Here is a 12605-nt window from a genome sequence, read left to right on the forward strand (position 1 = left end):
ACTCGGTTCACCGCGCTCTGTAGCACAGCGCAGCGTGCTGACGATAGAGTGGTGGACTAGAGGGGTGGACTAGAGGGGTGGACTAGAGGGGTGGAGTAGAGGGGTGGACTAGAGGGGTGGACTAGAGGGGTGGAGTAGTGGGGTGGGGTAGAGGGGTGGACTAGAGGGGTGGAGTAGAGGGGTGGACTAGAGGGGTGGAGTAGAGGGGTGGGCTAGAGGGGTGGAGTAGAGGGTGGACTAGAGGGGTGGACTAGAGGGGTGGACTAGAAGGGTGGAGTAGAGGGTGGAGTAGAGGGGTGGAGTAGAGGGGTGGAGTAGAGGGGTGGACTAGAGGGGTGGACTAGAGGGGTGGAGTAGAGGGTGGAGTAGAGGGGTGGACTAGAGAGGTGAACTAGAGGGGTGGACTAGAGGGGTGAACTAGAGGGGTGGACTAGAGGGGTGGAGTAGAGGGTGGAGTAGAGGGATGGACTAGAGGGGTGGACTAGAGGGGTGGAGTAGAGGGGTGGAGTAGAGGGTGGACTAGAGGGGTGGACTAGAGGGGTGGACTAGAAGGGTGGAGTAGAGGGTGGAGTAGAGGGGTGGACTAGAGGGGTGGACTAGAGGGGTGGACTAGAGGGGTGGACTAGAGGGGTGGAGTAGAGGGGTGGACTAGAGAGGTGAACTAGAGGGGTGGACTAGAGGGGTGAACTAGAGGGGTGGACTAGAGGGGTGGAGTAGAGGGTGGAGTAGAGGGATGGACTAGAGGGGTGGACTAGAGGGGTGGAGTAGAGGGGTGGACTAGAGGGGTGGGGTAGAGGGTGGAGTAGAGGGGTGGACTAGAGGGGTGGACTAGAGGGGTGGAGTAGAGGGGTGGAGTAGAGGGGTGGAGTAGAGGGGTGGACTAGAGAGGTGGACTAGAGGGGTGGACTAGAGGGGTGGACTAGAGGGGTGGACTAGAGGGACGGTGAGAGAGAGGCGCGGTGTCGTCACCGGCTGGAGCTGCTGTCGTTTTGAACAGGAGAGAAGCACTGGGTGGACGACCAGTGTGACGACACCGCGGAGCCAGAGTGTCCACCAGGGTGAGTGTCCACCAGGGTGAGTGAGTGTCCACCAGGGTGAGTGTCCACCATGGTGAGTGTCCACCAGCGTGAGTGAGTTTCTGCCTGGGTGAGTGTCCACCAGGGTGAGTGTCCACCAGGGTGAGTGTCCACCAGGGTGAGTGAGTGTCCACCAGGGTGAGAAATCTCCATATGGTACACGCTGTTCAGGCATTGGCGCATCCACACAACATCATGGATGCATGCCGGGTCCAAGCAAGAACATCTGCTGGACTACATAGTGACGGACCAGCGGATGCGAGCCCATGTCCTTGACACCAGGACCTACCGTGGAGCTGATCTGCCCTCTGACCATCGACTAGTCATCTGTAAGATGCGCCTGCCATTCTTCCGCTCCGGTGGTGGGTGTACACCCAGGACCCCATTCCAACCTAAAGTGGCCTGGTCTCAGTTATCTGATGAAAGTTGCAAGCGAGAATTTCATCATCACCTGCGCCTGGGGTTGGCATCGTCCCCCACTCCTCCTGATGTCGAGGGTAAATGGGCGAGGTTTAGGACTGTAACTCATGCAGCTGCAATGGCTGCTTTGGGTACGCAGTCCAGACCTCCCCAGAGACCCTGGCTGACAGAGGAGGTGTTCAGGATGGTTGAGAAAAAGCGACAGGCCCACTGTCATCGGCTACAGAACCCCACGTCAGAGAATGAGGAGGCTTACCGCAGCCTTCGCTCGGAGGTTCGGAGAGCCGTGAGGCGCTGCAAGGATGGGTGGTGGTCGTGGGCTGCTGAGGAGATGGAGTCTGCCTCAGTGGCCCACGATCACAAATCTCTATTTAACTCCATCAAAAAGTAACCTGCAGCACCACACCTATTACCATCATTAGGGGAAAAAACGGTGATCCAATCTCCGACTCCCAGGAACAGGTTTGCAGATTTGCTGAGCATTTCTGTGAGGTCCTGGGGGAGGGAAAATCCCTCAGCGAGGAAAACATCGTGGCACAAAGTGAGGATGACCCTGCTGAGGCTGCGGTGCCTCAAATATTGGAAGAAGTCACCCCCTGTGAGTGGCTGGCTGAAGTGCCATCTGTTGAGGAAGTACTGAAGGCGATCCGAAGTCTGAGACCAGGAAAGGCAGCGGGCAGAGATGATCTCCCAAGTGAAATGCTGAGGGAGGGTGGCGTTTGTGCAAAGACTGCCCTATGTGACATCATAACAACAGTCTGGACCACTGGACGGGTTCCGCAGGATTGGAAGGATACCCTGGTGGTCCCCCTCTTTAAGAAGGGAGACCGCACAGACTGTAACAACTACAGGGGTATCTCACTCCTCAGTGTGCCGGGAAAGGTCCTGGCAAGGATTATTCAATATCGCCTTGCCAGGCACGCTGAGGAGAGGCTTGCGGAGCCCCAATGCGGTTTCAGGAAAGGGCGGTCCTGCACAGATGCCATATTTTCTGTCCGTCTGCTACAGCAGAGGTGTAGGGAATTCCAGTAAGACCTACATCTCTGCTTTATTGACCTGGTCAAGGCCTATGAAACCATCAGTAGGCCTGGGCTCTGGGTTGTTCTTCGTGCTTTTGGAGTACCTGACCCTCTGCTCACGATCATTAAGGACCTTCATGATGGTGAGCAGGCCCGGGGAAAACTACGTGGCCGGGAGTCCGAGCCATTCCCTGTACACCTTGGGGTGCAACAGGGATGTCCTCTGGCTCCCACATTATTTAACATCTATTTTGACCAGGTAGTTCGTGAAGCCTTCAATAGCTGTACCGGGGGAATCTCCATGTGGTACAGATACAATGGGAGGCTGATCGATGCCCGGGTGCGGTCAAGGGATGGCTCCCTATTGCTCAACCACGTTATGTATGCTGATGATTTGGTAATAGCTGCTCATTCAGAGGAGGAGTTGGAGACGCTGCTGCTGAGACTGGAGAGTGCCACTAAGAGATGAGGCCTTACCATCAGCCCCACCAAAACTAAGCACCTGCCTGGGTATTTTGTACCATCGGAGACTCCACCCCCACAACTCCCAATCGGTGATGGGGCAGTTGTGGAGAGAGTGGAGAGTTTCCCATACCTGGGCAGTGTGCTTATGACCGGCTCCAGTTTAACAGCAGAGGTCTCACTCCGAATCAGTCGAGCGGCAATATCTTTTCATCGGTTGCGTAACGCTGTGTGGAAGCTACCGGGTCTGTCGCTCCGCACTAAGCTTCAGGTCTTCTCGGCCACGGTCATTCCCTCCCTTCTCTACGCTTGCGAAACGTGGACCCCCCTAATGGAACATCTTCGCTGGTTAGAAACATTTAGGCTGGCCTGCCTACGATCCATCCTGGGTTTAGCCAGACTGGATTGTGTGAGGAGCTCACAAATCCTTGAAAGATCTGGGCAAGGTCCCATCGGTGAGCTCCTCCGGCGGGCAAGGCTGCGATGGCTGGGTCATGTAGCCCGCATGCCCAGCCACCGCGTGCCGAAATAGCTTTTGTTCGGCCGGATCGACGGGCTAGAGAAGAGATGGAGTGATGTGGTACAGGAGGACGTGGAGCTGAGTGGACTTGCCGATGACTGGTACCAGCGGTGTCAAGATCGGCCTCGTGAAGGACGCTGCTGGGCAGTTCGAGGTAGTCGCCCTCCAACAACAACGGAGGGCGGAGGAGCGACGCTCACAACGAGCGGAGCGCCGGGTGGTTAAGGCACGGCAGGTTGGCACAGCAGGGGGCACAGGTGGTGCATCAGCCAGTCATCTCAGTCATCTCAGTCATCTCAGTCAGTCGACCCGTGGCACGTGGGTCTGCCCCGTGACCTCCTGCCAGCGGGCGTTCGACACTTCACGTGGCCTCAAGGTGCACATGGCCTGGCACAAGCGTCATGGTGACGTCACCACCACTTAGTTGCGAATGGCGGTTGTTGTTGTGTCCACCAGGGTGAGTGTCCACAAGGGTGAGTGAGTGTCCACCAGGGTGAGTGTCCACCAGGGTGAGAGAGTGTCCACCAGGGTGAGTGTCCACCAGGGTGAGTGTCCACCATGGTGAGTGTCCACCATGGTGAGTGTCCAACAGGGTGAGTGAGTGTCCACCAGGGTGAGTGAGTGTTGCTGCATGCCGTGAATACAGCCCGGGGCATTGTGGGTCCCCACAGATGCAGCCCCAACGCAGCCGCCTCTCTAGACGCTGCACAGGAGCAGTGAGCGAGCTTATCTCTAGACAGTCATAGGTCGCTGTGTGTGTCTGTAGGTCACTGTGTGAGTCTGTGGGTCTCTGTGTGAGTCTGCGGGTCTCTGTGTGAGTCTATGGGTCTCTGTGTGAGTCTGTGGGTCTCTGTGTGAGTCTGTGGGTCGCTGTGTGAGTCTATGGGTCTCTGTGTGAGTGCAGGTCTCTGTGTGAGTCTGCAGGTCTCTGTGTGAGTCTGTGGGTCTCTGTGTTAGTCTATGGGTCTCTGTGTGAGTCTATGGGTCTCTGTGTGAGTCTGTGGGTCACTGTGTGAGTCTATAGGTCTCTGTGTGAGTCTATGGGTCTCTGTGCGAGTCTGTGGGTCACTGTGTGAGTCTGTAGGTCTCGGTCTGAGTCTGTGGGTCTCTGTGTGAGTCTGTGGGTTTCTGCATGAGTCTGTGGGTCACTGTGTGAGTCTGTGGGTCACTGTGTGAGTCTGTGGGTCTCTGTGTGAGTCTGTAGGTCTCTGTGTGAGTCTGTGGGTCACTGTTTGAGTCTGTGGGTCTTTGTGTGAGTCTGTGGGTCTGTGTGAGTCTGCAGGTCTCTGTGTGAGTCTGCGGGTCTCTGTGTGAGTCTATAGGTCTCTGTGTGAGTCTATGGGTCTCTGTGTTAGTCTGTAGGTCTCTGTGTTAGTATGTGGGTCTCTGTGTGAGTCTGTGGGCCTCCGTGTGAGTCTATGGGTCTCTGTGTGAGTCTGTGGGTCATTGTGTGAGTCTATGGGTCTCTATGTGAGTCTATGGGTCTCTGTGTGAGTCTGTGGGTCTCTGTGTGAGTCTGGGAGTCGGTGTGAGTCTGTGGGTCTCCGTGTGAGTCTATGGGTCTCTGTGTGAGTCTGTGGGTCTCTGTGTGAATCTATGGGTCTCTGTGTGAGTATGTGGGTCTCTGTGTGAGTCTATGGGTCTCTGTTTGAGTCTGCGGGAGAGAGAGAGAGGCAGTTGGACCCAGGCAAAGGAGAAGAGGGGCAGGAAGTCGACAGCACGGATGTCTGGGAGAAGGGAGTTCCAGACTGTGGGGGCAGCAGAAGAGAAGAGCGACCTCCCACCACTGAGTGATCGCGTGACTAGGGGATTCCACAGAAACCCTTGGTCACTGGAGAGGAGAGTGCATGGAGGGGAGTGAAGTGAGGTGAGAGGGGAGAGGCAGGAGAGTGCATGGAGGCGAGTAGAGTGATGTGAGAGGGGAGAGACAGGCATGGTGTGCGTGATGTTAAAACCGATCCAGAGGGATCGTAACGTTGATGGGGAGACGGTGGGCCGAGGTGTCTACGCTTCTCAAAACAGACACTCCCACCCCATCAAGCAACAACAAAAACGGCAAAGATGAAAATGCGAGGGCGAAAGCGGCCTCGGTAACAACTCCCCCCCCCCTCCCCGTGTGCGTTCGGCAGCTTCTCGAAGCCTCCGCTCATCCTGGTGTCTCTCGACGGCTACAAAGCGGACTACCTCAACTTCGACAAGACCATCATCCCCGTGGTGCAGAAACTCCGTGAGTAACACCCCCCCCCCCCGCCGATTTCCACTCGCACCCGTGCGCGCCAGGCCCCGTTGTCTCTCCACTGCTGGATGAGGGAGGGTAAGAGGGCGGGTGTCTCCCCACGCCTTGCGGAGACCTCCGGTTAGCAGGGTCGGCTCCGTGCGGCGGTGTGACAGAAGGTCAACCACGGGTGAGGTGAAGGTGGGGGTGGGGGAGCACAGACCGGGCAGGCGTAGAAGTACAGTACAACAATGGGTGTTTGCTCAACACGACGCGGAATAATAACGGAAGCGGTGAACGTCGCTTCGAAGTTCAGACCTAAGCGGTTCGGCTCCAGCGGCCGCCCTGGTTAATACGGCGTGTGTAACAACAACACTGTGTACCAACAACACTGTGTACCAACAACACTGTGTACCAACAACACCGTGTAACAACAACACCGTGTAACAACAACACCGTGTACCAACAACACCGTGTAACAACAACACCGTGTAACAACAACACCGTGTACCAACAACACCGTGTAACAACAACACCGTGTAACAACAACACCGTGTAACAACAACACCGTGTAACAACAACACTGTGTAACAACAACACCGTGTAACAACAACACTGTGTAACAACAACACCGTGTAACAACAACACCGTGTAACAACAACACTGTGTAACAACACCGTGTAACAACAACACCGTGTAACAACAACACCGTGTAACAACAACACCGTGTACCAACAACACTGTGTAACAACAACACCGTGTAACAACAACACCGTGTAACAACAACACCGTGTAACAACAACACCGTGTAACAACAATACTGTGTACCAACAACACCGTGTAACAACAACACCGTGTAACAACAACACCGCGTAACGACAACACCGTGTAACGACAACACCATGTAACAACAACACCGTGTACCAACAACACCGTGTACCAACAACACCGTGTACCAACAACACCGTAACAACAACACCGTGTAACAACAACACCGTAACAACAACACCGTGTAACAACAATACCGTGTACCAACAACACCCTGTACCAACAACACCGTGTACCAACAACACCGTGTAACAACTACACCGTGTACCAACAACACCGTGTACCAACAACACCGTGTAACAACAACACCGTGTAACAACAACACCGTGTAACAACAACACTGTGTACCAACAACACCGTGTAACAACAACACCGTGTAACAACAACACCGTGTAACAACAACACCGTGTAACAACAACACCGTGTACCAACAACACTGTGTAACAACAACACCGTGTACCAACAACACCGTGTACCAACAACACTGTGTAACAACAACACTGTGTAACAACAACACCATGTACCAACAACACCGTGTAACAACAACACTGTGTAACAACAACACTGTGTAACAACAACACCATGTACCAACAACACCGTGTAACAACAACACTGTACCAACAACACTGTGTAACAACAACACCGTGTAACAACAACACCGTGTAACAACAACACTGTGTAACAACAACACCGTGTAACAACAATACCGTGTACCAACAACACGTGTACCAACAACACCGTGTAACAACAACACCATGTAACAACAACACCGTGTACCAACAACACCGTGTAACAACAACACCGTGTAACAACAACACCGTGTACCAACAACACTGTGTAACAACAACACCGTGTAACAACAACACCGTGTAACAACAACACCGTGTAACAACAACACCGTGTAACAACAACACCGTGTAACAACAACACCGTGTAACAACAACACTGTGTAACAACAACACTGTACCAACAACACTGTGTACCAACAACACTGTGTAACAACAACACTGTGTAACAACAACACTGTACCAACAACACCGTGTAACAACAACACCGTGTACCAACAACACCGTGTAACAACAACACTGTGTAACAACAACACTGTACCAACAACACCGTGTAACAACAACACCGTGTAACAACAACACCGTGTACCAACAACACCACTTGGGGTCGCACGCGCACACATGCACACACGCACAGACACGCACACACACGCACGCACACGCGCACACATGCACACACAACAACAACAACCGCCATTCGCCACTAAGTGGCGGTGACGTCACCACGACGCTTGTGCCAGGCCATGTGCACCTTGAGGCCACGTGAAGTGTCGAACGCCCGCGGGCAGGAGGTCACGGGGCAGACCCAGGTGCCACGGGTCGACTGACTGAGATGAGTGGCTGATGCACCACCTGTGCCCCCTACTGTGCCAACCTGCTGTGCTTTAGCCACCAGGCGCTCTGCTCATTGTTGTGAGCCTCGCTCCTCCTCCCTCCTTTGTTGTTGGAGTAGCATTCTTCACGAGCCTCCTCCACAGAGGCCGATCTTGACACCGCTGGTACCAGTCATCAGCAAGTCCACTCTGCTCCACATCCTCCATTACCACATCACTCCATCTTTTCTCTAGCCCATGCCACGCCCATTTAGCCCCCTCGATCCAGCCGAACAAAAGCTGTTTCGGCATGCGGTGGCTGGGCATGCGGGCTACATGACCCAGTCATCGCAGCCTTGCCCGCTGGAGGAGCTCACCGATGGGACCTTGCCCAAATCTTTCAAGGATTTGTGAGCTCCTCACACAATCCAGCCTGGTTAAACCCAGGATGGATCGTAGGCAGGCTAGCCGAAATGTTTCTAATCGGCGAAGATGTTCCATTTGGGGGGTCCACATTTCACAAGCGTAGAGAAGGGAGGGAATGACCGTGGCCGAGAAGACCTGAAGCTTCGTGCGAAGCGACAGACCAGGCAGCTTCCACCCAGCGTTACGCAACCGATGAAAAGAGATTGCCGCTCGACTGATTCGGAGTGAGGCCTCTGCTGTTAAACACGCACACATGCACACGCGCACATGCACACAAGCATGCACAGTGACAACCTGGCAGGACTGTCGTGCAAGTGAGGCCGAGAGAGACTCAGCTAGTGTTTTCCTGGTGACCGAGCAGAGTAACCAACGGTGGAATCAGCCCCATGTTCTGTGTGGTGTGGAGTGAACAGCTGTGGTGTGGAATGAACAGCTGTGGTGTAGAGTGAACAGCTGTGGTGTGGAGTGAACAGCTGTGGTGTGGAGTGAACAGCTGTGGTGTGGAGTGAACAGCTGTAGTGCAGAGTGAACAGCTGTGGTGCAGAGTGAACAGCTGTGGTGTAGAATGAACAGCTGTGGTGTAGAGAGAACAGCTGTGGTGTAGAGTGAACAGCTGTGTTGTAGAGTGAAAAGCTGTGGTGCGGAGTGAACAGCTGTGGTGTGGAGTGAACAGCAGTGGTGTGGAGTGAACAGCTGTGATGTGGAGTGAACAGCCTTGGTGGCGAGAGAACAGCTGTGGTGTAGAGTGAACAGCTGCCTAGAGTGAACAGCTGTGGTGCAGAGTGAACAGCTGTGGTGTAGAATGAACAGCTGTGGTGTAGAGTGAACAGCTGTGGTGTAGAGTGAACAGCTGTGTTGTAGAGTGAAAAGCTGTGGTGCGGAGTGAACAGCTGTGGTGTGGAGTGAACAGCAGTGGTGTGGAGTGAACAGCTGTGATGTGGAGTGAACAGCCTTGGTGTCGAGTGAACAGCTGTGGTGTGGAGTGAACAGCTGCCTAGAGTGAACAGCTGTGGTGCAGAGTGAACAGCTGTGGTGCAGAGTGAACAGCTATGTTGTAGAGTGAACAGCTGTGGTGTGGAGTGAACAGCTGTGGTGTGGAGTGAACAGCTGCCTAGAGTGAACAGTTGTCGTGCGGAGTGAACAACTGTGGTGCAGAGTGAACATCTGTGGTGCAGAGTGAACAGCTGTGGTGTGGAGTGAACAGCTGTGGTGCAGAGTGAACATCTGTGGTGCAGAGTGAACAGGTGTGGTGTGGAGTGAACAGCTGTGGTGTGGAGCGAATCTTTGATGCAGAACGAACAGCTGTGGTGTGGAGTGAACAGCTGTGGTGTAGAGTGAACAGCAGTGGTGTGGAGTGAACAGCTGTGGGGTGGAGTGAACAGCTGTGGTGTGGAGTGAACAGCTGTGGTGTGGAGTGAACAGCTGTGGTGCAAAGTGAACAGCTGTAGTTCGGAGTGAACAGCTGTGGTGTAGAGTGAACAGCTGTGGTGTGGAGTTAACAGCTGTGGTGTGGAGTGAACAGCTGTGATGTGGAGTGAACAGCTGTGGTGTTGAGTGAACAGCTGTGGTGTAGAGTAAACAGCTGTGGTGTCGAGTGAACAGCTGTGGTGTGGAGTGAACAGTTGTAGTGCGGAGTGAACAGCTGTGGTGTAGAGTGAACGGCTGTGGTGTGGAGTGAACAGCTGTGGTGCAGAGTGAGCAGCTGTGGTGTAGAGTGAGCAGCTGTGGTGCAGAGTGAACAGCTGTGGCGCGGAGTGAACAGCTGTGGTGCGGAATGAACAGCTGCACATAGTGAACAGTTGTGGTGCAGAGTGAACAGCTGTGGTGCAGAGTGAACACCTGTGGTGTGGAGTGAACAGCTGTGGTGTAGAGTGAACAGCTGTGGTGCAGTCTGAACAGCTGTGGTGTAGAGTGAACAGCTGTGGTGTAGATTGAACAGCTGTGGTGTGGAGTGAACAGCTGTGGTGTAGAGTGAACAGCTGTGGTGCAGAGTGAACAGCTGTGGTGTAGAGTGAACAGCTGTGGTGTAGAGTGAACAGCTGTGGTGCGGAGTGAACAGCAGTGGTGTAGAGTGAACAGCTGTGGTGTGGAGTGAACAGCTGCGGTGTGGAGTGAACAGCTGCGGTGCAGAATGAACAGCTTTAGTGTGGAGTGAACAGCTGTGGTGTAGAGTGAACAGCTGTGGTCTGGAGTGAACAGCTGTGGTGTAGAGTGAACAGCTGTGGTCTGGAGTGAACAGCTGTGTGGAATGAACAGCTGTAGTGCAGAATGAACATCTGTGGTGTGGAGTGAACAGCTGTGGTGCGGAGTGAACAGCTGTGGTGTAGATTGAACAGCTGTGGTGTGGAGTGAACAGCTGTGGTGTGGAGTGAACAGCTGTGGTGTAGAGTGAACAGCTGTAGTGTAGAGTGAACAGCTGTGGTGTAGAGTGAACAGCTGTGGTCTGGAGTGAACAGCTGTGTGGAATGAACAGCTGTGGTGCAGAATGAACAGCTGTGGTGTGGAGTGAACAGCTGTGGTGCAGAGTGAACAGCTGTGGTGCAGAATGAACAGCTGTTGTGCGGAATGAACAGCTGCGCAGAGTGAACAGCTGTAGTGCAGAGTGATCAGCTATGTGAATGTGCCCTCCTACATACCAGGCGAGGCAGTTAACATCTCCTAGCCACACTGTACTCCAAATGTACAGCGGGCGTCAGTGTTGGGATCGAACCCTGGACCTCCTGCGTACCAGCCGCGGTAGTTAACATCTCCTAGCCACCATGGCGCCTCACGGAGGCTCTCTCTGCTCTGTGAGATCCCCGGAGTGGATCCTCGGTGTCGTGGCCTCGACCGCGCGGTTCCGGGTAAAACCGGGAAATAAGATCGGCCATGTCACTGCAGAAGGCCGGCCTCCAGCAGTGGGTAATCGACTCAGGGGCTGCCGTGCGTGTGTTCATGCGTGGATGTGTGTGCGCGTGCGCTCCGTTGCGTTTCCCCAGGCACGTGCGGGACCAGCGCGCGCCACCTGAGGCCCATGTACCCGACCAAGACGTTCCCCAATCACTACAGCATGGTTACGGTGAGGCCACCAAGCGCACGCGACGCTCGCCACGGGAGCGCGAGGGGCGTCTTTAAAAGGGAGTGGTGGGGGCACCGGGGGGGGGGGGGAGGAGGAGAGGCTCATGCACGGCTCTCACACGCGGACGAGGGTCTAGCCGGCTTAGCGTCGTCACACGGTGCCCGGCGGTCCCTCCCAGCCTCCCTCACTCTCTCTCTCTTTCCCCCCCCTCTCCCCGCCCGGGTCACCGCTCAGGGCCTCTACCCAGAGTCCCACGGCATCATCGACAACGTCATCTACGACAGCGAGTTCAACGCCACCTTCACCTACCGGGGCAAGGAGAAGCTCAAGCACCGCTGGTGGGGGGGGCAGCCAGTGAGTACTGGGGGGGGGGGGCAGCCCCTGAGTATCGGGGGGTGAGGGACGCCCCTGAGTACCGAGGGGGGGGGGGAGCGGGACCAGTCCAATTGTGAATTGCCGACAGTGCCGTTTCTTCATGTACCACCACCTTGCAACTGCACACAACCTAGCCCTTAATCCGAAAAAGTCAGTGGTCTCAACTCATCAGCACTCCCAGCACACATACACATCTTTGGTCACAGCATCAGGTTCACCGATCACTTCAGCTACCTCGGTGTCATCCTAGATTCAACTTTATCCTTCGACCGTCAAACCAATCACATCATCAGTTCATGTAACTTTCACCTGAAGGCTCTCAGACACCTATGTCCTCTCATCTCCACTGAAATCGCCAACACATTGGCATGTTGCATAGTTGGGTCTCGCCTTGACTATTGCAACTCCGGCCTAGTCCGGACCTCCACTGGCAACCTAAAAAACTTCAAAGACGACAAAACGATCTGGCACGCGTCGTCATTGGCCGCACTCATCCCCGTCTCGACTCGCTTGCCTCTCTCTCCGTGCCCTCCACTGGCCACCCATCGCCAGCAGGGTCACATACAAGATCGCCTGCCTCTGCCACCGTGCCTTCACATCTGCCTGCCCACCGTACCTTTCTTCATTACTGACGACTGTGCAGCTCAGCACACGGCAAAATTCCTGCGCAACGCGACTCACGACCTCCTCTTGATACCGAGATCCAGGATGGTCACGTCTATGTGCCGCTTCTCGGTGGCAGCCCCAACAGTCTGGAACGCTATCACCCCTCTGCACATTCGCAGCATCACCTCAATCACCTCCTTCAAAAGACACTTAAAAACTCAC

At 54.6% G+C, this 12605-nt stretch overlaps 1 protein-coding gene across 4 annotated transcripts in view; it reads left to right on the top strand.

Annotated features, from left to right (window-relative positions):
* The window catches only part of ENPP2 (ectonucleotide pyrophosphatase/phosphodiesterase 2), a 72801-nt gene that overhangs the window by 18090 nt on the left and 42106 nt on the right, over positions 1 to 12605 (top strand). For 3 of the 4 annotated variants that reach the window (XM_076073866.1, XM_076073865.1, XM_032980138.2), the window contains exons 5-8: positions 998 to 1058; positions 5627 to 5724; positions 11323 to 11402; positions 11637 to 11756. In XM_076073866.1, coding sequence (XP_075929981.1) covers positions 998 to 1058; positions 5627 to 5724; positions 11323 to 11402; positions 11637 to 11756 — 359 coding nt within the window. Of the gene's footprint in view, positions 1 to 997; positions 1059 to 4321; positions 5365 to 5626; positions 5725 to 11322; positions 11403 to 11636; positions 11757 to 12605 lie in introns of those variants that run through there. The other variant, XM_032980139.2, reaches the window with a different exon arrangement.

The sequence above is a fragment of the Petromyzon marinus genome, chromosome 43, assembly GCF_048934315.1.
Source record: "Petromyzon marinus isolate PM22_M1 ecotype Great Lakes invasive population chromosome 43, UKy_Petmar_22M1.pri1.0, whole genome shotgun sequence".
Lineage (NCBI taxonomy): Eukaryota > Metazoa > Chordata > Hyperoartia > Petromyzontiformes > Petromyzontidae > Petromyzon > Petromyzon marinus.